The sequence below is a fragment of the Syngnathoides biaculeatus genome, chromosome 23 (assembly GCF_019802595.1).
Source record: "Syngnathoides biaculeatus isolate LvHL_M chromosome 23, ASM1980259v1, whole genome shotgun sequence".
Classification (NCBI taxonomy): Eukaryota; Metazoa; Chordata; class Actinopteri; order Syngnathiformes; family Syngnathidae; genus Syngnathoides; species Syngnathoides biaculeatus.
The window spans coordinates 13,853,002-13,879,746 of NC_084662.1; the positions used below are offsets into that span (position 1 = coordinate 13,853,002).

The following is a 26,745-nucleotide window of genomic DNA, read 5'->3' on the forward strand; positions in this document are numbered from 1 at the left end:
AACACTTTTATAAGTAGTTAAAACAACAAACGTTAATTTCTGCACTGTCATAGTGAATATGACCGTAAGATGGCGCACTGTCGTATTATGTTATCGTCTTCGTCAAGAAGAATGACGAAGTAATAACTGTGGCTTTCTGGGAGATGTAGTTTATCCAAAGCAAAGGGTTAAAAACCAATCATTATTCCTTCTGCAATTCATTTATTCGGCATACATCTATGTGATATGAATTTCATATTCGTTTATAACATTCATAGGATTCAATTTTAGAAATGCGAATGATTTTGTTTTTCTCGAAGTTTCCGACTACGACTGGTTTACCCATAGTACCTTGCGCCACCGCCTCCTTTCTTCTCGGTTGTGCGGTGGGCCAAAATGTCGCTGATGGAAGGTCCGTTAAACGTGCTCGGCCAGCGAACAACTGGCGAGTCGGTTCGCACTCAAAATGGTGAGTTGTCGCGCTCAACTACGCGTTACGCGTGGTTCGCTCCTTTGCGCTCTCTGGACTTCGTAATGGCCGATAAAAGGCTGATTCCTTTATCTTCGTCAGCACATGTGCGGAGCTAAATGCTAATACTAGCACAAAAGTCATTGTCATGCTCGTTGTGGTCTTCCTAATCCGTTGACATGGAAACCATTGCGGTGCCTTAAATGCTCACCTCTAAATTTCTAATTTTACATTGCAATCCCTTTGTAGTGTCTTCCACTCTTATTACAATGAATGGATGGCTATGCTGATGGGATAGAAAAACTCTGTCATCGTCTGAAGGTGTGGCTGCTTCTGTGTTTCCTCACCTAATGAAATGACGGAATAATTCAAATTTAGTTTTACGGATGTGCTCACCTCAAGTTTACACCCATTTAGACACCTTCGTGGGGTCATTGTACACCCAACTGTTACAAAATACATAAAATCAATATTTTGCATTGCCCTTCTGTTCTTCACTGAAAAACTATTTTCAATGTTCAGTAACATGGCAGAAAAAAATGTATTTTCATGGAAAAATACTGTCTGCGACATATGTCGATGATCTTTGTGGCAACGAATAGTTATCATCCGCCACAAACAACACAAAAAAATATATATTTATATACTAGTTAATTAGTTGGTTAGTCTTGTTAATCTGATGATTGGTGACTACACAGGCGCTAATTTGCATGTTTGGGTAGGAACATTTAGGGGTGAGATTTGAAATAAATGAAAATCTAATCTAAACCAGGAAAAGTTAAATACTGGAAGTAGGGGCGGCATGGTGGTCCAGCTGGTAAAGTGTAGGCCACACAGTTTTGAGGACCTGGGTTCGATCCCGGCCCCGCCTGTGTGGAGTTTGTATGTTCTCCCCGTGCCTGCGTGGGTTTTCTCGTGGGATAAGCGGCAAATGAAATTGGATGGCTGTATGCTGGAAGTAGCATTTTGTCTTGTCATTACAGTCATGGCTGCGGCATCCATCGCAAACATCGTCAAGAGCTCCCTCGGACCAGTGGGCCTTGACAAAATGTTGGTGGACGACATTGGGGTCAGTTTGATTGATTGCATGGCACTTTTTTTTAAACGGTGAATAATGTATAAAATAATTTTGTTCAATTGTATTTGTAGGACGTAACCATCACCAACGACGGAGCAACCATCTTGAAGCTCCTGGAAGTTGAGCACCCAGCCGCCAAGGTCCTGTGTGAATTGGCGGACCTGCAGGACAAGGAGGTCGGGGATGGGACCACATCTGTGGTGAGTGAAAACATCACGGTTGCAATAAAATGGAGGCCTGCCGTGTCCTGTTCTAGTACCGCCCATCTGCCGACTGCTACAGATGTGTGGCTATGCTAACAGGAGAGAGAAAATCCCATCTATGTCTGAAGAGGTTACGCAGCCTCACCTCTGCTGCCTCTAATGAAAGGATGGAACAGCGGACATTTTTGAAATGTGAATTTGAAAAATTCGAAGATGCATTTGTTCTTGTTGAATTTTTTTTTTTTTTCCTGTAAATTGGTCATAAGCGTGGTTTCAGATTGAATTACCGCAATTCCTGGCCTACAGAGTGCACCTAGTTATAAGCCTCACCCAGTATATTTGTAAAGGAAATGCCATTTGGCGCATACATACGCCGCAGCCATGTGAAAGCCGCAAGTGCCCACATTGAAACACGAGATCTTTACAAAGAAAGACGGTGTAACTCCAGTTCAGTCACTCCGGACAATTTGCTCTTTTTCACTGGCCTTTATTAGCACGCCAATGAGTTTATATGCCAAGATGTTTTGATGACAAAACATGCCGCATACGCCATAGATGCCGAAATGTCAAAGATTCTGAAGATGCCACATACGCCGTAAGAGCTCATTGACAAAATCAAATGCATCCACATTTAAAATTCATACTATAAATGACAAAAACACAAGTAATAAACACACCTCATTGAACTTCTGATCAAACAGAGTTATTGTTCTTGCCTCTCTCTTTCGAACAAACTCCCGTCGACTCTTTGCCGCTAAAATAGTTTATACAGGAAGTGCCCCAAAATAAGCGTCCAGACTCCAATGACATTGGCGAGCAAGGTTCTGCTACATAAACGTTAACTAACAAAAGGAAATGTTTTCTGTCAATAACATAAATTCTTCTTTACTCCAACTCACTCTTTAATTCAAATAAATCAATAAATAAACAACAAAATTAACTTAAGTATTATAACTGACACTTATGGCAGATACAGACGGTACACAGAGTTTGACGCTAATGCCACCGCGTTGACGCTAGCGCCGCCGTGCTAACAAGGCTGGTTAAAAAAAAATTACTGGTAAAAAAAAAATCACTGAGACGCGGCGCTAACAGGGCCGGACCGGTAAAAGTCACTTCCTCGGCACATATATTCCACCAGTCTCACTCTTACCTTTTCCGCTCGAGTGTCTCCTTGCGGCCGTTTAAAAAAAAAAAAAAAAAAAAAAGCACAAATTAGTCACATGGTCGCTTAAACCGCAGGGTTGAAAGCATGTGGGGGGAAAAAAGTCGCGGCTTGTAGGCTGGAAATTACGGTACACGAGTGAGTTGAGGCACGGCTATACCCGTTTCTGATAGGTCATCCTCGCTGCGGAGTTGCTGAAGAGTGCAGATGAACTGGTCAAGCAGAAGATTCACCCCACGTCGGTCATCAGCGGATATCGTCTGGCTTGCAAGTGAGAACGGAGAAGCGTCCTCACCTGTTGTTGACGCGGTGGCCTGACACACTTTGGCGTTGTCGTTCAGGGAGGCGGTGCGCTACATCAATGAAAATCTCACCATCGGAACAGACGACCTGGGCAGGGAGTGCTTACTCAACGCGGCAAAGACGTCCATGTCCTCCAAGATCATCGGAGTGTATCCTTTCTCGGTTGAGACTTTATCTAAGCGAGTCCCGTCTTGTGTACCTTTGCCGCCTTAATCCTCAATTCTCAGCGACGCCGACTTCTTCGCCAACATGGTCGTGGACGCCACCCTGGCCGTCAAGTTTGTGGACGGCAAGGGCATGGCCAAATACCCCGTCAACTCTGTCAACGTGCTGAAAGCGCACGGGCGCAGCCAGAAGGAGAGCTTTTTGGTGAACGGCTACGCGCTCAACTGCACGGTCGGTTCGCAAGGTACGCGGCTCCGCGAGCGCCGGCGTTTTCGGATCTCAAGCAGGTTCCCATTTCTTTTTGCTGCCGTGTCTTTTGTGATGACACGTGCAGTGATACGCGTGGGATATAGAAACCTGGATTTGGTGAGAACGCGGTCACGGTGGCTTGTCAGCCGGTGACAACTCTCCCCTGACCAGACAACAGTTATGAGGCACTTGTCAACATTTAAACTGAGTGCGTCAAAACTCTCTTTTTGACCACAGGGATGACAAAGCGAATTCTCAACGCCAAGATCGCCTGCCTCGACTTCAGCCTGCAGAAGACCAAGATGAAGATGGGCGTCCAAGTCGTGATCAACGACCCAGAGAAGCTGGACCAGATCCGACAAAGGTCGATTGAGGCCCCTTTTTAGTAAACTCATTCGCTTCACTCTCTTGTTGTCTGGTTACATCTTCATATGTTTGACTCTGGTGGGCGTATGTTTATTATTATTATTTTTTGGATTAATTGATGATGGTTAAGAATGGGGAAATGTCTGTGGCAGGGAGTCCGACATCACCAAAGAGAGGATCCAGAAGATCCTGGCGTCCGGAGCCAACGTGGTGCTGACCACCGGCGGCATCGACGACATGTGCCTCAAGTACTTCGTGGACGTCGGCGCCATGGCTGTGAGGAGAGTCCTGAAGAGGGACCTCAAACGCATCGCCAAGGCCACAGGAGGTTAAAAAAAAAAAGGGTGCCGGCTTGGTTTTTCTACGTGACGTGTTTGTTTATTTATTTATTGTACATTTGCTCAGCCACGGTCTGCCCGTCTCTCACCAATCTGGAGGGAGAGGAGACGTTTGAGGCCACCATGCTGGGTCAAGCCGAGGAGGTCGTGCAAGAACGCATCTGCGACGACGAGCTCATCCTCGTCAAGAAGTAAACAAATCCTACTCTTCTTTTTTTTTTTTTTTTTTTTTAATTATTATTTTTATTAATTTTTTTTCTCCTAGGCTGGCCAATTTGTCTTTGTTTTTTAAATGGCTTCTGTTGTACTTCTGCGTGTACTTGGTAGGGTAGGCGTAGTTTGGAAGCCAGAGATGTCACGGGCCACGTAGCCCAAGCAGAACTTGTACACTACAATGTCATACGATTTGATAATTTTGCGTTTTTCTCGCAACTCGCTAGCACCAAAGCGCGCACGTCGGCCTCCATCATTCTACGCGGTGCAAACGACTTCATGTGCGACGAAATGGAGCGCTCGCTGCACGACGCACTCTGCGTGGTGAAGAGGGTGCTGGAGTCCAAGTCGGTGGTCCCGGGCGGGGGCGCCGTGGAAGCGGCCCTGTCGATCTATTTGGAGAATTACGCGACCAGCATGGTAAGGAACGCGCCGCGTCCTTGTCTCTGCTATTTGGACCTGACTTATCTGATTGGTTTGCAAATATTTCGTCAGGGTTCCCGGGAGCAGTTGGCCATTGCCGAGTTTGCTCGCTCCCTTCTCGTCATCCCCAAGACGCTGGCTGTCAACGCTGCGCAGGACTCCACGGACCTGGTGGCCAAGCTGAGAGCCTTCCACAATGAGGCTCAGGTTAATCCGGAACGCAAGAATCTCAAATGGTGAGTGACGCAAGGAATCGGACCCACAAAATCGTTCATTTTGAAATACAGTGGTACCACGAGCTAACTAGTGATCTGTAATCTTTTTTTAGATATGGGCTGTCACTTGGCCGGTTTTTTTTTTTCTCCTTAAATTCAGAGTAAGGCGGATAGTGAAGAATTCTAAAAAAAATAAATAAATAAATAAAACGCTTCTGGGTGTGTATTTAAACAGCCACCACATACAGTAACTTTAATGAAGGTCAGCTAGCTTAATGCTAAGACAAAATGCCAAGAACAGACCGCCGAGCTAGCATCTATGTAGCACTAGCATCATCTAAAGCAGGGGTGTCAAACTCATTTTTGTCGCAAGCCACATTACAATTGCGGTTTCCCTGAAAAGGGGTGTTATGAACGTGAAATGATAAAAATCTTTAACTGCCTCATTTCATTTACACATAAAATTTATGAACTAGTTATGGAATCAAGGGTAATGGGTTTTTCCAACTATGCTTGAATGGGAACACACAAATACTTGTAATAGCTCAACGTTAAATGACCATTTGAAATTTTGGTACAAATTTGAACAAAAAAAAAAAAAATCAGAAATTGATACACATGATTTGCCTCTGCGGGCCACATAAAATCATGCTGTGGGCCAGATCTGGACCCCGGGCTTTGAGTTGACACCTGTGATTGAAATTCTAAAGGAATGGCTATTTGCACACAAATGGTGCAGCAACATGGGTAAACAGACAACATTGATGATAATAATACAGACTGGGCTCCATATTCTTTATACTTTGCAAAAAAATGACTACCATATTTTATGGACTACAGTGCGCACCGGTTAATGGACCGCGCCCGGTCTGTGTATTTGTGCGGTCACTATATAGTGTACTATTTATTGGAAAGTGATTCAGATGTGCAGTAATTCCCACGGTTGGGCGCATTTGTCCACATCAGGATCGGTCTGGACCTGTTGAACGGCAAGCCGCGGGACAACCGGCAGGCGGGGGTGTACGAGCCCACCATGGTGAAGACCAAGAGCCTGAAATTTGCCACGGAGGCGGCCATCACCATCCTGCGCATCGACGACCTCATCAAGCTGTTCCCCGAACCCAAGGAGGGCGGCCCGTCGTACCAGGACGCCGTCAACTCCGGATCTCTGGAGGGTTAATTTACCACGACAAGAGCGCTTCAGTGGCTCTTGCTTCACGTGTGTGTATGTAGTCGTTTGCACTTGGCCTGTTTACTGAGTCCCCCGCTCCTCATCCTCATCAACTGTAAGTGATTTGACATTTTTTGTTTTGGACGCTTAATAAAATTCCAGTGGTTGTACGATGGCCGTTGGTTCAAGTTCAGCATAACTTGTGCTTAGTCTGTCACGTGAACGAAATGGCGGCGATACAAATGAGGGGGCGTTTTTATCACGTGATTGCAATCCAAAGACTGGGTTCCATTTTTAACATCACATTTTACTGGCTTGAGTTCCAAAATCACGAGTGTGAGGCGGGTTAAAAAAAAAAGAAAAAAAGTGCGATTCCGTCGGACAACATTCAAAAGTTCAACCATCAGGGCCTCTCCACACACATGGCGATGCCCATCCCTCCTCCGATGCACAGGGACGCCACCCCCTTCCTCCCCCCGGTCCTCTGGAGCGCGTGCAGCAGCGTCACCAGAACCCTGCAGCCCGACATCCCGATAGGGTGACCCAGCGAGATGGCGCCGCCTTGTACGTTCACCTGAAGCGCAGAAAAAAAAAAAAAAAAAAAGTCGCGTTTTACGTTACAACGTGAATCGTTTCACATAACGTAGAAAATAGTTAAATAAATTTCCACCCAAAACACAATTACTTCCGGTTCGAGTGGGTGGAGACCTTTTGGAGTTATATATCAAACATGTACATTCCTGTATATCTACCCAGATCTTCAATAACACCCCTTCATCTTTAATTTAAAAAAATGATTTAAGATAGAAAAAGAAGATGCGCGGTCATCGGGCTGCGTTGAATTGGCTCTGCCAGGGACTTGAATGAGAAGTTATTGCTTCGAAACGGCGTTTCTGGAGGATGGATAGTTCGGCAACACTAAATGACGAAATGATGTCTTACGAAAGGGTTTTGCTACCGACCGCCCACCCGACGTGGAAGTAATTGTCTTTTGGGGGGGGGGGTGAAATTTATTTAGCCATTACTTTCTGTTTTTATGTGAAACGTTATAACGTGAAGCGATTCACATTATAATGTGAAACGTGACTTTTGTGTGTGTGTGTGTGTGTGTGTGGCAGTAATACGCTTCTGTATTTTATGGACACAGCAAATGTAAAAAAAAAAAAGGGGGGGGGGGGGTAAAAAGTACCTTTTCTTCTTTTAGTCCGAGCTCTTTAATCACTGCGATGGACTGTGCAGCGAAAGCCTCGTTGATCTCAAAGAGATCCACTTGGTCCAGTTCCCAACCTGCCTTTTCAATCTATGGTAAAGAAAAACATTTAAAACAATTTAGGCGGACTGAGATGTTCCTCTTATTGATTTAAAATGAAGGTAATTTTTTTTTTTGGGGGGGGGGGGGGGCATCTCAAGGACACCATATGGCCATATTGACATAGAAAATGGTGATGGAGTCCACCTCTCACCGCTTTCCTGATGGCAGGTATGGGTCCAGTGCCCATGACAGACGGGTCGATTCCGGCTTGAGCCCACGACGCGATCCTGCCCGCGGCTTGGAGGCCCCGCCTCGAAGCCTCCGACTGGCTCATGAGCACGACGGCGGCCGCGCCATCATTTATACCTGCGGCGTGAGAACGTGTTCGAATATCCCGTAAAGGAATTTGTCGGTACCTTAATGCAACGCGGCGGCTCACCTGAGGCGTTGCCGGCGGTGACGGTACCGCTGTTGTCTTTCACGAAGCACGGCCTCAGCTTGGACATGCTCTCAAGGTGGCTGCCGTGCCGAGGGAACTCGTCCGCTTCTACTTCCACCTTTCCTGAAGATGTGAAGGGGCAAAAATTGTGTCACTTCTGATTTAAACAAAGTACCGTAATTTCCGGCCTATAAGCCACGACTTTTTTCACACGGTTTCAACCCTGCGGTTTATGCAGTGATGCGACTAATTTGTGCATTTTTTTTCTAATGGGCCACAAGGGAGCACTTGAGCGGAAAAGGTAAGAGTGAGACCAGTGGTATAAATGTGCCGAGGAAGTGACTTTTACCAGTCTAGCCACCGATTTAAAAAAAAAAAGACTTGATTGCTCATTAGCCACCAATACTGAAGTCATCATCCGACATCTTGATACTCCCAAAACAAGCATGCTGACCTGTGCGTTAATTGCCAATTTTGTGGCTGTGAGAAAACATTCCACAGGTAAGTTCGAAAGGTTTACTTTGACACTGTTAAAGTTTGTTTGTAAAGGTTTTTTTTATTTTCTGATGAGCTTAATTCACTTGAACAAAGTTCTGTTTACGGTAATTGTTGTTGACTGTTCACTCTGCTTCACCTTTATAGGCTGACGGTTTTTCGCGATAACAGCGATGTAAATATTTTCCCAAACTTCATCGGTGGATAAGCAAGAAAACACTTTCTGTGAAATTTTTTTGATGAATTTCATAATACAGAACTCTGCAAATTGAATGTGATTCAGGAAACAACTTGAAATTTTCAACCTCAAATAGGACGTCGCAGAGACGACAAACAATGCGCTTAGCATGGATTTTTCCATTGCAAGTCCTTCTTTCCAAAAATATATCAAGCTGATTGACTTAAAATGTAATGTTTTTATGATAAAAAATGTTTTTTTTTTTTTTTTGCTATGTGATGATGATAGTGCTTCACAGCGTGTTTTGTCATGGAAATCAAGCCATGCGTAATATGCAAGGTTTCTTGCTAGTCACGGCGTTCTATGTCTTTCCTTTGCACTTTGCCTTTTTTTGGCTTACCAAGTCAAATTAAAAATCCTTCACGTTACCAGAACTGAAAAAATGTGAAGTGCAGACGACCAGTTTTAATTCTACATGCCAAATTTTGAGAAAAACCCTGCCATAATCCAACCTGTAAACTATGTCCACCACACGTTTTGGGAGTACCAAGATGGCGGCCAACTGGCTTCAACCAATCGACAAAGCACTCGGATGAGTATGCGCTATCCATTTTTTTTTTTTTAACTTAGATCAGTAAGTCTGGCCCTGTTAGTGGTGCGATAGCGTGTTACTGCCGTGTCTCAGTAAATTTTTTTTTACCAGTATTTATTTATTTTTTTAACCAGCCCTGTTAGTGCGGTGCAAGTGTTAGCGCTAAACTCTCTGTGTACTGTCTTTGTTTGTAAATATCTCGTGTTTGAATGTGGGTTCCAACGTGGGTATTTGCGGCTTTTACAAATCTTCATACCATTTGGTATTTCCTTTACAAATATATTGGGTGAGGCTTATAACCGGGAATTAAGGGTAATATTTTTTTTTTTCCATACCTTTTCTGGACGAAACCACGACTGGGACAATCTCCTGTAGGAAGTATCCGGCTTTCTGCGCCGCTTCCACTTTGTTTTGCGACCGAACGGCGAACACGTCTTGCGCCTCCCGGCTGACGCCCCACTGCTTGGCCACATTTTCCGCTAAGGGGGGGGACACAAAAAAAAAAAAAAAAAAAATTCACAACATCACGTTGTTAATGAAAAAAAGATTTAAAATGACTTCCTTTGGTCTAATTGGTTTTGCATGAACAGGGGTGTGTACACTTTCCATATCCACTGCGCATGATTTAGCACGGGACCGTCGGTTTTACGCCACCCAAAAAAAAGAGGACGCACCCGTCACGCCCATGTGGTAGCCGTGAAAGGCGTCGGTCAAACCGTCGGCCACCATGGAGTCCTGCAGGGAGGTGTCGCCCATTTTCACTCCTGCCCTCATGTGCAGCGTGTGAGGAGCCTGAAAAAGGAAAACAAGTCACGTCATATCACATCATTCCCAGCCAACTGTTCAAAAAATAAATATCTTAAAGGAACTGATAATATTCATTGTGATGTTTTGGTTGGGGTCGTTTAAAGAGTTCTCCGAACTCTGCCTAGCAACAAGAGGAAGGGCAGCCCATTGGTTCAACACAATCAACAGCACTGTGCATAAGTGGAATTACGGTATGAGGTCATTTGAACATACAATTAAAAATCCAGACTGTGTCAAATATGTATTTGTGTGTACATTCTTATGTATGCCGTTCAGTAATCCTCACTCTGCTCATGCTCTCCATGCCTCCCGCCACCACCACGGTGGACTCCCCGGTCTGGATGGACTGCGCCCCGAGACAAACGGCTTTCAGCCCCGAGCCGCACACCATCTGGCAGCTCCACGCCGGCACCGAGTAGGGGATGCCCGCCCCGACGCTGGCCTGACGCGCAGGGTTCTGACCGTGACCTCCGGGGCAGAGAGAGAGAAAAAAAAACAAAAGCAAAAGCGAACGTGACCGGACGAAGACGATGCGAATTTTGCGAATTCTGGTGCCGCTTGCTGTCACCTGCAGTCAGGACGTGGCCCAGGATGACCTCGGACACGTCTTCCGGCTTCACTGCGGCCCGCTTCAGGACGTCCTTGATCACCGCGGAACACAGATCGTGCAAAGGCACCGTGGACAGAGAACCGTTCAAGGACCCTTCGGGGGAAAAACAAATAAAACACTGCAAATAGAAATGGAATAATGCAGCATATCCCTCTGGATATATGGATTTTCTTATGCATTCTCATAACTAGTATATTTGAAGTGTATCTAGATTCAACTATCCATCCATTTTCTGACCCGCTTATCCTCACAAGAGGCCCAGGAGTGCTGGAGCCGATCCCGACTATCATCGGGCAGGAGGCTTCGTAGGATTAGCCAATCATAGGTTTATTTAAGATAAATCTGTGATATGGAATTTTACATTTGTTTACATTCACTAATTAGACAACAAAAAAGTATAAAAACAAATGCGACCTAATAATATGACTTTTGGTTTTGTAAAAATACGAAAAATAAGTTGTGTCGTTGACAAAACTAAATATGTATCATATCCGGGTGTAACGTTTTCGCAGTTTGTCATGTACCAATCATGTCACTGTTATTTCAGTGGCACTATAACTAATAGGCCAATCACAGCCCTCAAACCAGACAGGACACACTCAAGCAGCCAATAGGAACAAAGGCGTGACAGGACGTCACGAATTCAACCCTCGATTGGACTTGCAATGACGGCTAATTTGACTCAATTTAACATTTTTATCAACAGATGTTGAATGAGTTGACAGGCGAATAAGTCGAGAGGAGGACGGCACAGAACTAAAAGCAATTGAAGCAGAAAAACACTTCAAATTGAGCAAGGAAAACGCTTTTAAATGAACGAGTGTGGTGTGTACTTTACCAATTGGCGTCCTCGCGGCGGAGACGATGACAACAGAATTTTGATTCATGTCGGCTGTCTGCTGATGTTTTTAATACGACACTACGATACAGGAAAGTCCTGTTGTGTGGAAACTGCAACTAAACAGCAGCGGATCTTGTTCTACACAGGCTGGTTATTGAAGTGAAACGGCACGCGACCGCCATCGTGTGTGGTGGAGGTGGTACTGCTCACGTCACAGCGACATAACAGTATGTGGACCAGGTCAAGATGTAATTACAAAAAAGTATTTGGAAATCAAACTCGATTTATAGACGTGCATGCCTTTCTACGCCCCTTTTGTTTGGAAGTTATGTGGTCCCAGAATAATGTATAATTATAACTCTTAGCGTTGTTTTTAAGGAATTAATAGGGATCATGCATATGTATTGATTCAAAAGTAACAAGTGGCTTTCTTTAGTATTAAAATCCTTTATTGGTATTTGGTCAGTACATGAAAAGGACTGAAGTCAGAATATGGACATCTTATATAAACTACTCACAGAATCTTTTGAATTTGTTTTAAAATGAAATTTTAAAATTGAAATTAAAAAAAATATATATGAACACAGGTCAATCTAAGTGAGATTTATGCCGCATCATTTTTTTTTTCCAAACTTGAACGAGTTACAACAGCTGGTGTGTGAGGCTGACTCAAAATTAACAGCAGAATGAAACATACTTGTGTTGTTCTTTTAAATCCAACATCCATTTTTGTGTCTATGACGAACCATCTCTCGTGTTCCCAAATGTGTTTCACAAGAAGCAAAAAGAGGGGGGGGGGGGGCAGGAAAACAAAATGACTGACAGCAGTGCTGCGTTACACACTATGCATTTGTTGTCATGTTCTGTATAAAACAAAAAGAAAAGAGAGAGACCATACTTTTTTTTTGTTTTGTTTTTTTTTTTGACCCCCAAAGGTACATTACAAAACAGCGCCGTCGCCCGAGGTGGAGTCCAGGCCGTTTTGAGCGTGCCGTGAAGTCCTGGCGCCCTTGGTGACCTGGGCAGCCTTCTCCTCGTGGGGGTCGGTGGTGGAGTCCGTGTCGTTCGAGTGCTGAGTCAAAGAGGTCTCGCTGCCCGTCGGAGAGTCCACGCTCTCGTAGCCCGCGCTCAAACCGGCGGGCGCCCCCGCCCGGGCGGCGCCGCCACCGCCGCCGCCCTGACTCCCCGACGCCTCCTCCGAGTGGTTGGACAGTTTGGTCTCGGCTTCTCCCGGGCTGGACGCCATAGGCGACGCGGCAAAGTCTTCGTCGGTGCTGCTCACCTCCCGGTACAGGCCCGGCTTGGAAGCGCCTTTCTGGGAAGAGGCCGCCTTGCTGGGCCCGTTGGACACCCTCCCGAAGTCTTTCCCCTTGGGCTCGGCAGCGGCGGCGGCGCCCTGCTCGGACGGCTCGGCGCCCGGCGACGTCCTGCTGGGCCCGGCCGACACCCCCTGGGGAGGCTGGGTGAGTTGCTGCCGCGTGTCCTTGAGTTGCTGCTGCAGGACCAAGATGGTACTCTGCATCCCCTCCACTTCCTCATCCAGCTGGATGATGAAGTCATTCAGTTCTACGGGTCCAAACAGCACCACAATGTAAATAGCAAAAAAAAAAAAAAAAAAAAAAAAAAAAAAACTGGGCTACAGACTTTTATGATTTATATTTGTAATTTGGCCACGTTCTCACCGTCTTGACTGCTCTTCAGCTCTTCGCTGTACTTCTTCTGCAGGGCCAGCTCAGCCTCCAGCTGGGCGATGCGCCCCTGGGACTGCTGCTTGCCCAGCTCCTGGTTCTCCTGGATCAGCATGCGGCACTTGGCCATCAGCTTCTTCCCCGTCTGGCTGCAAGGGAAACGAGGCTGACATCACGTGATGAACCAGGACACTCAAAAGAAACAAACCCCCCCCCCCCAAAAAAACAAAAAAAAAACAAAAAAAAAACACGGGGGCGGCAATTTCAGTGGCACTATAACTAATAGGCCAATCACAGCCCTCAATTGCAGAAGTCTTGACCACATTTTTCAGCAACCCTTTTGACTCCCCAAAATCACAACATTGCAAACTACAATCAATAGCAGAAACAGAGAGAAAGTCAGGTAGTAAAGAAAAAACATATTTCCAAAAATGAAATCTACTAAAATATCAATATTACCAGTAACCACAAAAAAAAAGCCAGTTAACACTTGGATGAAATGCATGATGCGAGGCACCTTTCTTGAAGGCCTCAAAAAATTAACTACTCCACATCAGCATGTTGCAATCTGTCCTTATCAAATTTCCCACACATTAAATATGTATCATAATGCAATTCAATCAACTGAAACTTACGTTCAAAGGAATTACTGTGTGTCAGCTTTGTGAGGTCACAACTTTGAACACAGAACAGCACAAACTCGGGAGAGCCAACAATGCTAAAAACAGTTCGGAATGCACGACGACACCGACTACCGGAACCGTATTTGATAACAATTGCTGAACTTTATATTTAAAAAAATCCACTTTCCAGAGGACACGGAATGAACCGACCTGAAATTAATTCCTCATACTTGCGAATGTTTGAATTGAAAACAATTAACGCTTTTGTGATGTGAGGTGGTGGGGTTATTACTACGTAAGGTCACTGAATCAACTTCAAAAGCATGAAAACGTTAATTTTGGGAGGGGGGGGGGGGCACACAAAAATGGCTGCGAGAGAGAAAGATCACGAGCTCACAAACAAACATACAAATACAAAGCGCGGGTACATCATCGTCTACTTGAAAGAACAGATTTGACAGCTTTGCGGACAGGACTCGCGTGCGCGGAGAGCGGCGCGTTTTACGGGATGCGCCGCTCCACGTGAAGAAACACGAATGAGGAAAACAAGTCCAAAAAAATAAAAAAGAAACAGAAAACATGGAAACACTACCATGAGCGGGGAGGAGGGGCTGGGGGTGGGGTGCGAGCGGACCCTCGCGCCTCGACCGGAGTACATGGCGGATCGGGATGGGGCTCTCGCCCACAGTTCTAGTCTTACGTTAAACCTCTGCCAAAAAGTCAACATATGTTGCACAATTAGGTGTCTTTTAGACAAATATGACAATTGTCTTTTAAGTGTTCCAATTGTGCTCCCCCCCCCCAGCTATTTTATCTGTCAACTGTCTGCTTTGAGCGGAGGCGGCAGGAGCTGGCAGGCAGATCCGTGTGGTTAAGGAACAGTCTTCAGGAACAGTCCGGACTCCTTCAGGCCCTTTCGCGGTGGTAGGCGGGACGCAAAGGGTCACCTGAACATACTGTCCTCTTTTTTTTTTTAAATAAAGTTAAAGTTAATGCCGTGGCTGGGGCAGTGCAGATAACCACCCACGTTCTTTTTTTTTTTTTTGGGGGGGGGGGGCAGTTTGGTAGTTTGACTGTTTTTTCGTCAACTCCCACCCCACCACCACGGTTCCTGCAGTGAGAGTGAAGGTGGTGTGGGGGGGGGGGCGTGCAGAAGTCTTGACTTCTATTGGGGAGGTGGTGGTTGGGGAGGGTGGGGGCGTGTTATTTTGATTGTCTTTACCTATCAGGTGTAAATTTCCAGGCACTCAGTTCATTTTGGGCCTGCTCCAGTTTGTCTTTAGTCTGGTCCAGTTCGGCCTTCATTTTGAGGAAAAACAAGTTGATGGCCGGGTCCACCATGGACGAGCGCAGTTGCGCCGCGCTGGGTTGCTGGGCTTGCTTCAGGTACTGGATGTGCGTCTGCAAAGTGAAACAAAACAGCGTCACTGGGCGGAAAAAGGAGCAGATTCCTCCATTGTGATTATATAATATATAAATCGAAGAATCTACAGAAACAAACAAACAAAAAAATTGATATATCTGCTTTTGCATCTGAACTCTTCACTTGTAGACGACGAACTATCCAATGAAAAACAAAACTTATTTGCAGGCCGTATGAATTTATATATAAAAAAAATAAATTAAAAAAAAAAATAAAAATGGAGGAGGTACTGAAACCCACTGGTTTCAAACATGCATCCAAATAATTTGAAAATATCTTTCAAATTCAAAGCCAAGTGTCAGTTACGCACAAAATCCCTGTGACCAAAGAACAAAACCGGATCGGGAATTTCACTCAATGGACAATCACAGCAAATCGATCCTACGGATACAATTCAGGAATGCTGGGCTTTACGTTGTATCGTTTTCACAACAAAGTCGCTTATTTTTCTTTGTTTTTATCTCTACCACACCCGAAAAAGATTGCCGGCAAAGATACTTTGAAACAATAGTAGTAGTATCTCAAAGGCAATGCAGCGAAGAACATTCACTTTGAATGCTGTTTTTAAACTACTACTACCCCCCCCGCCCCAAAATGATAAAAGTACAAATTATTTAGCATGCATGCATATTACTTAATCTTCCTGGTTCCGTCATCACCATCTAAAAATATGATCAATCCATTTTCATGACCACTGGTCGAGAATCCCGCCGCCCAGCCGAGTTATGGCGGGAGGTGGGACACGCCCACTTCCGGTTGCGAGCCAATCACAGAAAAACATCTCACTTCCATTTAAACACAATGATGCATCCCCGGCGACGCGGTTGCTCAGCTGGTAAAGCGGTTGCTCAGCTGGTAAAGCGTTGGCCTCACAGTTCTGAGGTCCCAGGTTCAATCCCAGACACGCCCGTGTGGAGTTTGCATGTTCTCCCCGTGCCTGTGTGGGTTTTCACTCCGGTTTCCTCCCACATCCCAAAAACATGCACCATTAATTGGACATTCTAAATTGCCCGTAGGTGTGATTGCGAGTGCAACTGTTTTTCTCTATGTGCCCTACGACTGGCCGGCGAGCAGTTCAGGGTGTACCCCGCCTCCTGCCCATTGACAGCCAGGATAGGCTCCAGGAGCCCCCCGCGACCTTTGTAAGGATAAGCAGCAAAGAAAACAGATGGATGAAAACATCCCGACTACAAGAAATTTATCACAATTTTAAAAAGATGTTGACTTTTAGCACACTTAAGGGGTCTTTAATTTGTTTATTACTGCGTTTGTAATTTGATAATGACAGAAAACGACAGGCTGATGCAGTACAAAATTAAAATTCATTATTGGCTGTCTGATGAAGGTGAAATTAAAATCAGTTAGTGTGGGAAATCTGTCAAGACTAATAGATTATTTATGTTTTTACAATCTAAATGACACTCAGCGTGTGAATAAAGCAGCTACTGGAATATTGGAAAGCCTACACACTTTGAACCAAACCAAAATAATAAATACAACCATGTATCAGGTTTTTGTTTCATGTTAAATTAATAACTCTGACATTGCCACAGTGGCCAATGAGTGTTTTGACTGACGGACAACTGCAGCATAAAAAAAATAAAAACATCAACCTTGAAACATAACAACAATTGTCATCTGTAACCTTTTCTAGTCGATTTTAGGGCGTACCATATTTAATACGGGCACGACTGCCATTGATGAGAGCATAAACGCGTACGTACTGTGCACTCCTGCTCCTTGGTGGCGAGCCGCATGACCAAGATGTTCTCCCTGCGTGCGGAATCCTGCTGCTGCTGCTTGAGCTTCTCCTCCGATTCCTTCAGGCCCGTGACGTCATTGGCTGGCGGTCCAACAAAACAAAGCGAACCCATCAGGAAAACAATCCCCATCCATTGACAACAAATACACGAACGCCACGAGGAATCGCCTGTGTGTGACGGCTGGATTGTGCGTGTGTGTACTTACAACAAAGCTCTGCGTATTTGGCCTCCAGGACCTGCACATAAGACTCGTGCTGCTTCCACCTAAAAACACGAGAATGTATTTGATATTTCGCTACCTGGACAGATTGAAACATATCTTAAGGATGTAATACTGTGATTCCCCGCAGTATCACGGTTCATAGATATTATTATAGACCTTTAAGCCAGTGATTTCCAACCTTTATAGAGCCAAGACACATATTTTACAATTGAAAAGTCCCACGGCACACCAACAAAAGTAAGTGTCACCAAAAATGGATCGATGAATTACTGTATGTACTTCCTGCCATCTAATAGAAGAGGATTTTTTTTGTTCTAGCTGTCATTGTGCCTCATTGGCATAAAAAGCTGAATAAAGATATATTATTTCTTGGAAATATTTTTTTTTAAGCAATTACATAACTTCCCACAGCACACACTTCAAGCAATTGCTTTTCTTGAATTTTGACACGGAACAGGAAAGTCTGAATTTAGAGTTGCACTCACTTAGCGTAGTACGACATGCCACGGCACGCCATCTTTGTTTGATAATTATTCTAAGTTATGGTAATGTATTTCACATTATAAGTTAGGATCAAGATAGTAAACAGTCTTGTGTGTTTTTTAAACATAATGCTACAAAATTTTTCGTCTGATGTGCCAATTTGACAGCAAACTTTAACTGAGCACTTGAAGCATGCACACTTTGCGTTCTATTCAGATAAAGTCTTTTCATCAAAGTGATGTTTTATGACAGTATTGCATTTTTTTAACAGCTCGAGTGACAACAGACACGATGGAATACTTCAAAAAAAAAAGAGTACTTCAAGAAGTTTAAATGGCTTAAAAGCATGTCGGTTGGAGTTATACTGGGCTTTAATAGCGGGTTTTCATCTATGCTGAAAAGATCTGGAATGTATCCCCCCCCCCCCCCACGATAAATTGTGATGATTGTATTTGTATACCTGGTGCACAGCTCTTCTCTGGTCAAGGTCTTCATGTCAGATTCACTGAGGCGAACCTGGATGGAGAGAAAACAAAAGACGAGTCAACATCAAGAGATTTAAAAAGGACTCCATGACTTGAATGTAACGCACAAGATTAACTCACCTTTTTGGGCAAAGGCTCCTCGTTGGTCATTGTGAACTGTACAGAAAAGGAAGTGGGGGGGACAGTAAGGTTAGGTAAATGTTATTTTGTGTGTGTGTGTGTTTATTGTGGACAATAACGGTCAAGCGCGATGATAAAAGCGAAGATGAAGCTACCGGCTAGTACACGGTGGCCTCGCGAGTGTGGCAGCTAGCGGTTAGCAGCAAACAGACAACCGAGCTAATGTTAACAGTCGCCCCACTTTACTGCGCACGATATCGCTCCCCGCTGCTACGGTGGGTGCAAAAAAAAAAAAAAAAGCGAACCCGGGCGGTCTGGCTTCAACAATCACCCGGTTGAAAGGCGGGAGGGCACGCAAACCTCGCCTCCGTCTCAGCCACTTTGTTATCACAAAATGGCGGTGAAGGAAACGACTCCCTCCCTTTCGCTTCTTTTCCTCAAACTCGCGGGCTTGCACATAATCGCACGGCTTGCAAACGCCACTTACTAGCACAGCCCCCACCTCCCCCTTTGCGGCGGTGGTCTCCGGGCGTCTCGGTCGGAACGATTTGCTTCACGGCGTGGCGTCAGACGAGGTTATATTTAGTCGAGGAGCTCCGAGCGACCGGGAGTCATGTTGTTGGGCGAGGGGAGCGCAGAATGGCTCCGGACTAGTCGGATGGCGGCGAGGCGAGCTCTTGCCGAGTCACACGAGGAGCTCGCCGAAAAAACGACGACGGCTCACTTTGAAACACTCTCGCCAGAGAACTGCAACGTTTAAAATATTTACATTTAGGCCATGAAAATATATGTATTGTATTTTTAAAATGAGAATAAATAAAAAGCATGATGTGACTAAAATATTTATTAGATTTAGTTGTTATACTTATTTTTATATATCGAATTGAAAGAAAAAAAAAAGATTAAAACAAAACTGGTGAAATGGGGGAAATATTTATAAATATCATCAAGTTGGAATAATCATTAAAAAAAACTCAAAATTGTCAAAGATGTGTTAAACATTGTTTTTAATGTACAGAGAATATTGCACATAAGTGACATTTGAACGTGTGCAAATGTACTTTTTCCTGTATAAAAATCCGAAATTAACATATTTCACATATTAGCCTCCTAAGTAATTCCAACCTCACGCTGTTCGGATGATTCAACTAGTTATTGAGAAAAATAAACTCACGTATTTTCACAATAAATTAACCCCAATCATGGAACATTTTACACATGAACCCTCCTACTTTCCACATTTTCACGATTTAAACCGCTGCAACTTCAATTGTCACGTTTTTCTACATTTCAGAAATTCATTTAATTCAAAAGCTTTGAATGATTAACACGCAATTCGTTTACTGTCAAGTTTGTTCTTGTAGGGAATGCAACAATATTATACAGCTTCCGTTTCACAAGAAAAAAAAATAAGAGGTAGAGCCAATCCTCTTTATAGGATATACGATCTTTGGACTTCTTACTGACTTGGCCCAAGTTTTTGTGAATATAGCTTTTAAGTATAAAAAGAAAATTAGTTGTTTTTTTAATATATTGTACATACAAACCAATATTTGTATCATCTATGCTGTTTTAATATTGCTTATTAAGTTGCTGTAAAGGTAAAAAAAAGGGTGATACATATTTTTTAATATTTATTGAGACAAAATAAACATGAAACTGGGTGTTACGTGGAAATCATATAACTGTAACTCTGGGGAAGAAAAAAACGAACTATAAATTTTATGAATCGCTCATTCCGAAAAAAAAAAAAAAAACACACACACCCGCATGGCGACAATGGTACAGTCCAACGTCGCTGTCAAATTGAACTCGCCCACTCGCTCCAGTTCAAGGGCAGTCATTGAAAAGGCACAGAAAACAGTCAGCCTCGGTTCTGCTCACACCGCCGCCAACATGCTCTGCAGACTTAGTCAGATACACAGGTAAACACAAAATAACTCACCGTCCTGCGTCTTGACTGCCCAGACGATGTCTACTCGTGAATTAGCCACGAAGTCGACACTGCTGTGCTTGGTGTACAAATTAAGCTAGCCTAGCACATGCTAACACTCGATTAGTTTGTTGCGCACTCGTTTTTTTTTTTTTTTTTTTTAAAGAGCCACAAAACTGTAAAAAAATTGCGTTTATTTCTAATGTTCTGGTAATATTTACTCTTAACGCAGGTCAGATCGAACCCATTACTTTCTGATTCATAGTTTTAGAATTCTCATGAGGCACATTATGCATAACAGCACATGCCAAATTATGTAATTTGTCAAACGTCCAAGGAGAGTTTACGTGAGGTACCAGGGTGGCCCGTTGCGTTTTTCTGAGCCCCAAAAATGTCAAGGCACAAAATGAAACCAAATCATCTTTACTCAATGTGAAACCTGGGCCTGTTTAAATGGGGGAGAAAAAAAGTTGGGACACATACAGGAACACAGAGATCTTAAATAATCAATGCTGTGGTTATGGGTTTGAATCTTAGTTCCTGCCTTCCTGTGTTCAATTTCAAAACTGCATTCGTTTCAGGTGCGCTGCCGGTTTAAGCGGACGTGTCCGGCAGAAGCACACGCTTCCCGACCTGACCTACGACTACGGCGCCCTGGAGCCTCACATCAACGCCGAGATCATGCAGCTGCACCACAGCAAGCACCACGCCACCTACGTCAACAACCTCAACGTGACGGAGGAGAAGTATAAGGAGGCGCTCGCAAAAGGTACCAAACGTTGACTCATGTCTGCGACAACGCAACCTTTTTTTTCTTCTTGCTAGAAAGTAAGTTTCAAAACTTGATTCGTATCAAGAGATTCAAAGCAAATCCCAGAAGTGAGGAAAGACTTCAAAAGTTTTGAATATTGATTTCATTTGCCTTTTTTATATAATTTATATAAGCAGTATTTTAGGCAATATAACATAGCCATTGGCGAAAAGAATTTTTATGCAAGGTGGGAGTTGCCATGAAGACTGTGCAAGGAATGATCATATTACACTAATTATGTAACACCACTGCACATATGTACAGTGCATTCCTCTGTAACATGTAGACTTTACAGCGATTTATCAACTATAATTTTTCATTCGATTTTGCATTTTAGGAGATGTGACGGCACAGGTCAGTCTTCAGGCTGCTCTCAAGTTCAACGGGGGAGGTCACATTAATCACACCATCTTCTGGACGAACCTCTCTCCCAACGGTGGGGGCGAGCCACAAGGTAAAAGTAGTGATTTTATTGGTAACTTTTGACTCCAAGCCACAATAAGGAGCAATAGGAGGAAAATGGACAAAAGCAATACATACTTTTCATTGACATCACACTGACCACATGTTTTTTTTTTTTTGTTTACAACGCCATTTTGGATGGCATGATCATGTCTACATATCACGGCTAGGAAGCGATAAGCGTATACTGTGATGTTTGGCTACAGTTATCGTTTGATCTTTTATCTTGGAAGTCCTTTGACAAACGAACACTAACCAGAAGGGATTGAGGCAACTTGTGCTGGAGTGAGGTAGAAAGAAAGAAGCCACGTGAAAGTCGCGAGCAAGTATCTTCTCGTTATTATTAGACTGAGCTATTGTACCGTATTTTCCGCACTATAAGGCGCACTGCATTATAAGGCGCACCTTCAATGAATGGCCTATTTTAAAAGTTTTTTTCATATATAAGGCGCATTGAATAGACACGACAGTAGAAGTTGGGGTTACGTTAGGCATCCATTAGATGGAGCTGCACTAAAGGGTCAATATTGATCCATATATAAGGCGCACCTTCGGCTTTTGAGAAAATTAAAGGCTTTTAGATTCGCCGTACGGTACTTTTCGTATATAGCAAGTGTGGCGAAATTGGGATTGTGGCGACGTCAGCAGGACGGTAAGGAAGTGAGCTGGAGAGGTTTTCGGGGGCGGGGGGAGCGGAATAAATATCGCCCACGTTTAAAAAGTACAGTTGGACTCAACGTCTACATTATTCAATAACACGACAGACAGCAAGATCATAACATGGCGTCAGAGTGATGGTAGTATAACGCCAGACTCATGGTTGGGGGGGGGGGACAACGAATTGACCACGATGGAGGCGTACGTTCGGTGTTCCAAGCCCGAGGATGGACCGGGACTCATCCAATTTACCAGATGCGTGGCGGAGAGTCAAGCAACACCCGAACTCATGTTCATGGAACCGCTTGAGAGGAAAAGTGCGGTTTCCTCCTGCTGTGGATCAGCGCTAAAGGACGGGATGTCGCCAGTACGTGGACACTGACCCGAGATGAAGATAATTTGCTAAAAACTTATTACGAAAAATTCTCTGACCTCACTACAAAAGCAAACCCCGTATTTGCTAAATATAAGTTTCACAAAAAGGCGCGAGGTAACTCGATAAAAGACTGAGTCATGCGAGCACTTTTGTGACAGAACTGAAGCTGTTGACTGTAACTACACAAACAGCGACGAGATGGTCCGAGACCGCATGCTTTTCGCTAACAACTCAGTGCGCGCGAAAAGTTACACAGCCAGGGGCCGGCCCTCACGCTCGAAAAAAATCGATCGGCATAGGCCACTCCCACGAGTTAGCCAAAGTGCAGCTAAAGGCTATGGCTCGCGACAGCCACGAGGTACACGTTATCCGCCGCAAACCTGGAAAGCGAAGTTTCACCGCGGGTGCTAGTAGGCATATTTACACCCCAAAGACCTCTGTAAAAATATGTAACGAGTGTGGAGGATAGCACAGTAAATTAGCTGAATGAAAAGTATCTATTGTCCTTATCCTGCCTAGAAAAGGACTTTACTGACCCCTAGTGGTGACACAGGAAAGGGTGGGGGGGGTGGGACATTCATGCCGCTAAGCAGCATTGTGTGCGTCAGGGGAACTCATGGAGGCCATCAAGCGGGACTTTGGCTCCTTCCAGAGCATGAAGGAAAGGATGTCTGCGGCCACAGTGGCGGTTCAAGGCTCAGGCTGGGGCTGGCTGGGCTACGACAAGCAAAGCGGAAGACTCTGCATCGCGGCCTGCGCCAACCAAGACCCTCTGCAGGGCACCACAGGTCAGCAATGATGTCGTGTCCCCGCCCCCCCCCCTTTTTTTTTTTTAAATTTTATTTTTTTGGCTCGTCTTTTATGGGCTACTGCATAAAGTGCCTCCGACCTGCAGGCCTCACCCCCCTCCTCGGCATCGACGTATGGGAGCACGCCTACTACCTTCAGTACAAAAATGTACGGCCGGACTACGTGAAGGCCATTTGGAACGTCGTCAACTGGGAGAACGTGAGCGAGCGAATGCAGACCGCCAAGAAATAGACTCGGCCGTCCGACTGTGAACGGAAGAAATCATTGTAGATCACTTATACAATTTTTTTATTGAGAGCCTTGAGGATGTCGAACACCCTGCACTTACTTTAATATCTCATGCATTACCGCGGGTCCTCTCCCTGTCTATAAAGTGCACAAAAACTGACGTTTCACGTCAAAAGTGAACTGCTTGCCCGAATCCCGACGGCCGTGTGTGCAATGATATAATCATGACGTGTCGGCTTATGTCGTGGTAAAACAAAAATCATGTGATCAGTTTCTTTGGTGTGTAATAAATATTAAAGAGTACAAGTGGTTGTGTTTCATTCAGATATCAATTTGGGAAGGCGCATGAATGAATGTATGGCTACTACAAAATAAATACATTGCTTTAATTTTGTTCTTAGTTAATTGATTTTCACCTGGGCGGCATGTGGTGGGATCAGCTTTTAAAGCATTGGCCTCACAGTTCTGAGGACCAGGGTTCAATCCCGGCCCCTCCCTGTGTGGAGTTTGCATGTTCTCCACATGGCTGCGTGGGTTTTATCCGGATACTCCGGGTTTCCTCCCCCTTCCCAAAAAATGACATTAATTGGACATTCTAAATTGCCCCTGTGTGTGATTGTGAGTCTGGCTGTTTGTCTCAATGTGCCCTGCGATCGGCTGGCAACCAGTTCAGGGTGTACCCTGGCTACTGATCCAGCTGGCATAGTCTCCAGCACTCCCGTGACCCTTGTGAGGATAAGCGGCGAAGAAAATGGATGGATGGACATACAATCACATCTGGTCGTAATCTGTTCAATGGTCACTGGTAATGTGTAGTATAATAGTGGTGACAGTCTTTAAGCACATCCATAAATGTTTGATGAGAACTATTTGGACTATGAAACCTGCGACCCTCGTGAGCATAAGCGGCAAAGAATATGGATGGATGAATGGATTCTCACCTAGTGAGTCTGGATCCAAAAGTGGCTTTTCATAAAGGAAAAAAAAAATTGACAAGGAAAGCAAGCAATTATGAACTCGTCCAAGGAAGGTGTGCGTTTTAATTTTTTACCAAAAGAGGGCGGTGTTTCCCCATTTTTTTCAAAAACGTTTTCCCAATACTGTACAGGCTCTTGGTTCAACCATATTTAAGCACCATTTTTCATCCATCCATTTTCTCAGCCGCTTATCCTCACAAGGGTCGCGGCGAGTGCTGGAGGCTACCCCAGCTGTCAACGGGCAGGAGGCGGGGTACACCCTGAACTGGTTGCCAGCCAATCGCAGGGCAGATGGAAACAGACAACAGCCGCACTCATGATCACACCTATGGCCAATTTAGAGTGCTAATCTAATAGTCTTGACAGATTTCCCACAAGAAACTGATTTTAATTTCATCTTCATCAGACAGCCAATAATGAATTTTAATTTTGTACTGCATCAGCCTGTCGTCACAGTCATTACCAAATTACAAACGCAGTAATAAACAAATTAAAGACCCCTTAAGTGTGCTAAAAGTCAAAATCTTTTTAAAATTGTAATAAATTTCTTGTAGTCGCGATGTTTTCATCCATCTGTTTTCTTTGCTGCTTATCCTTACAAAGGTCGCGGGGGGTGCTGGAGCCTATCCTGGCTGTCAATGGGCAGGAGGCGGGGTACACAATGAACTGCTCGCCGGCCAATCGTAGGGCACATAGAGACAAACAGCCACACTCACAATCACACCTAGGGGCAATTTAGAGTGTCTAATTCATGTTACATGTTTTTGGGATGTGGGAGGAAACCGGAATGCCCGGAGAAAACCCACACAGGAACGGGGAGAACACCCAAACTCCACACAGGCGGGTCCGGGATCGAACCCGAGTTCTCAGAACTGTGAGGCCAGTGCTTTACCAGCAACAAATGCAGTTTCCATTGCGCGCATGAATCATATAATCAAACGAAGGATTTCCTCCAATCCCTCATTTTGAAAAAGGCACCTGGAATCTTGTGGCTCCATGAGACAAAGTCTAAACATGGCCTCGATTTTGCTTTTAAAAATATAGGCGTGCCCAAATTGATTTCCCTTCGCTCCCGGCACACGCGGAAAAAAAAAAAAAAAAGTGAAATAGTCATGCGTGTCATTCAAGATAAAGTTTCTGCATTAGGGAAAATATTGAGGAAATGTCTCCGAGATTAATTCATCTCACTCCCGCTTCCTGTTTTTCTCTCTCTCCTTCCAGTCTCCAAGATACGAGCCGACCTTTTCCTAAGGTTGCTTTTGAATAATGCTCCCCATAGTTTTCCCCCCAACAGTTGATTTTGGCACATTAAATGAGACTCGCATTTGGCCTCGTGTTGCTTTGATTTACTTTACAGTCACCTTGGGAAAAAAAAAATAGGCGTGCCAATTAATGCCTCGCTGCTTCTTTTTTTTTTTTTTGCTATTTCCATTTATAGCCTTCATTACCGCATCGAAACCTTGAAAGGCCGTTAGTGCGTCTTTCGAACGTCCAGCTCTCCGGGGGTAGAAAAAAAAAAACATAAAATACCAGACACATCTTTGATTCATTTGGCAAGGGAAGTACTTAAGTGTTTGTACTGTAAAGAGAAAGATGACTTCATTTAGCTATGATATACAAATTATGTACGCTCTGAATTTGAACAGAGGTTTTGATGCAATCAAGAAAACTGGCGAGTAATGCGGGACGGGAACGGGTTCCGCTCGACCTCAGTTGCCGTGGTTTTTTTACTCTTAGAGGTACTGAAATCGATCCATCCATTTTCCTAGCCGCTTATCCTCACAAGGGTTGCGGGAGTGCTGGAGAATATCCCAGCTGTCAACGGGTACACCCTGAACTGGTTGCCAGCCAATCGCAGGGCACATAGACACAAACAGCCGCAATCACAATCACACCTATGGGCAATTTAGAGTGTCCAATTAATGTTGCATGTTTTGGGGATCTGGGAGGAAACCAGAGCGCCCGGAGAAAACCCACGCAGACACGGGGAGAACATGCAAACGGCACACAGGCGGGGCAAGGATCCAACCCGGGTCCTCAGAACTGTGAGGCCAACACTTCACCAGCTGATCCACCGTATCGCCGGACATACTTTACTCAAGGGGAAAAAAAAAGTCAATCCTAATTTTAAT

At 44.5% G+C, this 26,745-nt stretch overlaps 4 protein-coding genes and 1 non-coding gene across 6 annotated transcripts; 3 read left to right on the top strand and 2 right to left on the bottom strand.

Moving 5' to 3' along the window:
• The first annotated feature begins 289 nt into the window (after positions 1 to 289).
• On the top strand, positions 290 to 6,530 carry tcp1 (t-complex 1). Its single transcript, XM_061812646.1, has 12 exons — positions 290 to 448; positions 1,432 to 1,517; positions 1,598 to 1,726; positions 3,068 to 3,165; positions 3,236 to 3,346; positions 3,425 to 3,606; positions 3,849 to 3,975; positions 4,130 to 4,305; positions 4,383 to 4,506; positions 4,756 to 4,948; positions 5,024 to 5,187; positions 6,133 to 6,530. The coding sequence occupies exons 1-12, from the start codon at positions 376 to 378 to the stop codon at positions 6,344 to 6,346; spliced, it is 1,677 nt and encodes a 558-aa protein (XP_061668630.1). The 5' UTR covers positions 290 to 375; the 3' UTR covers positions 6,347 to 6,530.
• LOC133497057 (small nucleolar RNA SNORA29) lies at positions 685 to 821 on the top strand. The gene has a single exon (XR_009793925.1). It is a non-coding gene; the product is annotated as a small nucleolar RNA SNORA29 (small nucleolar RNA).
• Positions 6,531 to 6,682: 152 nt separating the features above from the next.
• On the bottom strand, positions 6,683 to 11,716 carry acat2 (acetyl-CoA acetyltransferase 2). The gene is made up of 9 exons (XM_061812647.1): positions 11,549 to 11,716; positions 10,669 to 10,803; positions 10,387 to 10,568; positions 9,968 to 10,085; positions 9,629 to 9,772; positions 8,029 to 8,151; positions 7,801 to 7,955; positions 7,527 to 7,637; positions 6,683 to 6,911 (listed from the first exon to the last, which is right to left on the bottom strand). The coding sequence occupies exons 1-9, from the start codon at positions 11,595 to 11,597 to the stop codon at positions 6,741 to 6,743; spliced, it is 1,188 nt and encodes a 395-aa protein (XP_061668631.1). The 5' UTR covers positions 11,598 to 11,716; the 3' UTR covers positions 6,683 to 6,740.
• Positions 11,717 to 11,978: 262 nt separating this feature from the next.
• wtap (WT1 associated protein) lies at positions 11,979 to 19,099 on the bottom strand. Of its 2 annotated transcripts, none has more exons than XM_061812221.1 (8): positions 18,847 to 19,099; positions 18,360 to 18,395; positions 18,215 to 18,270; positions 17,254 to 17,312; positions 17,010 to 17,128; positions 15,085 to 15,263; positions 13,234 to 13,388; positions 11,979 to 13,117 (listed from the first exon to the last, which is right to left on the bottom strand). In XM_061812221.1, the coding sequence occupies exons 2-8, from the start codon at positions 18,387 to 18,389 to the stop codon at positions 12,492 to 12,494; spliced, it is 1,224 nt and encodes a 407-aa protein (XP_061668205.1). In that variant the 5' UTR covers positions 18,390 to 18,395; positions 18,847 to 19,099; the 3' UTR covers positions 11,979 to 12,491. The 2 variants fall into 2 exon arrangements, with proteins under 2 accessions (XP_061668205.1, XP_061668206.1); XM_061812222.1 differs by lacking the exon at positions 18,847 to 19,099 and adding an exon at positions 18,665 to 18,784.
• A 1,040-nt stretch (positions 19,100 to 20,139) lies between these two features.
• On the top strand, positions 20,140 to 24,025 carry sod2 (superoxide dismutase 2, mitochondrial). Its single transcript, XM_061812223.1, has 5 exons — positions 20,140 to 20,284; positions 20,874 to 21,061; positions 21,441 to 21,557; positions 23,207 to 23,386; positions 23,494 to 24,025. The coding sequence occupies exons 1-5, from the start codon at positions 20,256 to 20,258 to the stop codon at positions 23,637 to 23,639; spliced, it is 660 nt and encodes a 219-aa protein (XP_061668207.1). The 5' UTR covers positions 20,140 to 20,255; the 3' UTR covers positions 23,640 to 24,025.
• Positions 24,026 to 26,745: the final 2,720 nt, after the last annotated feature.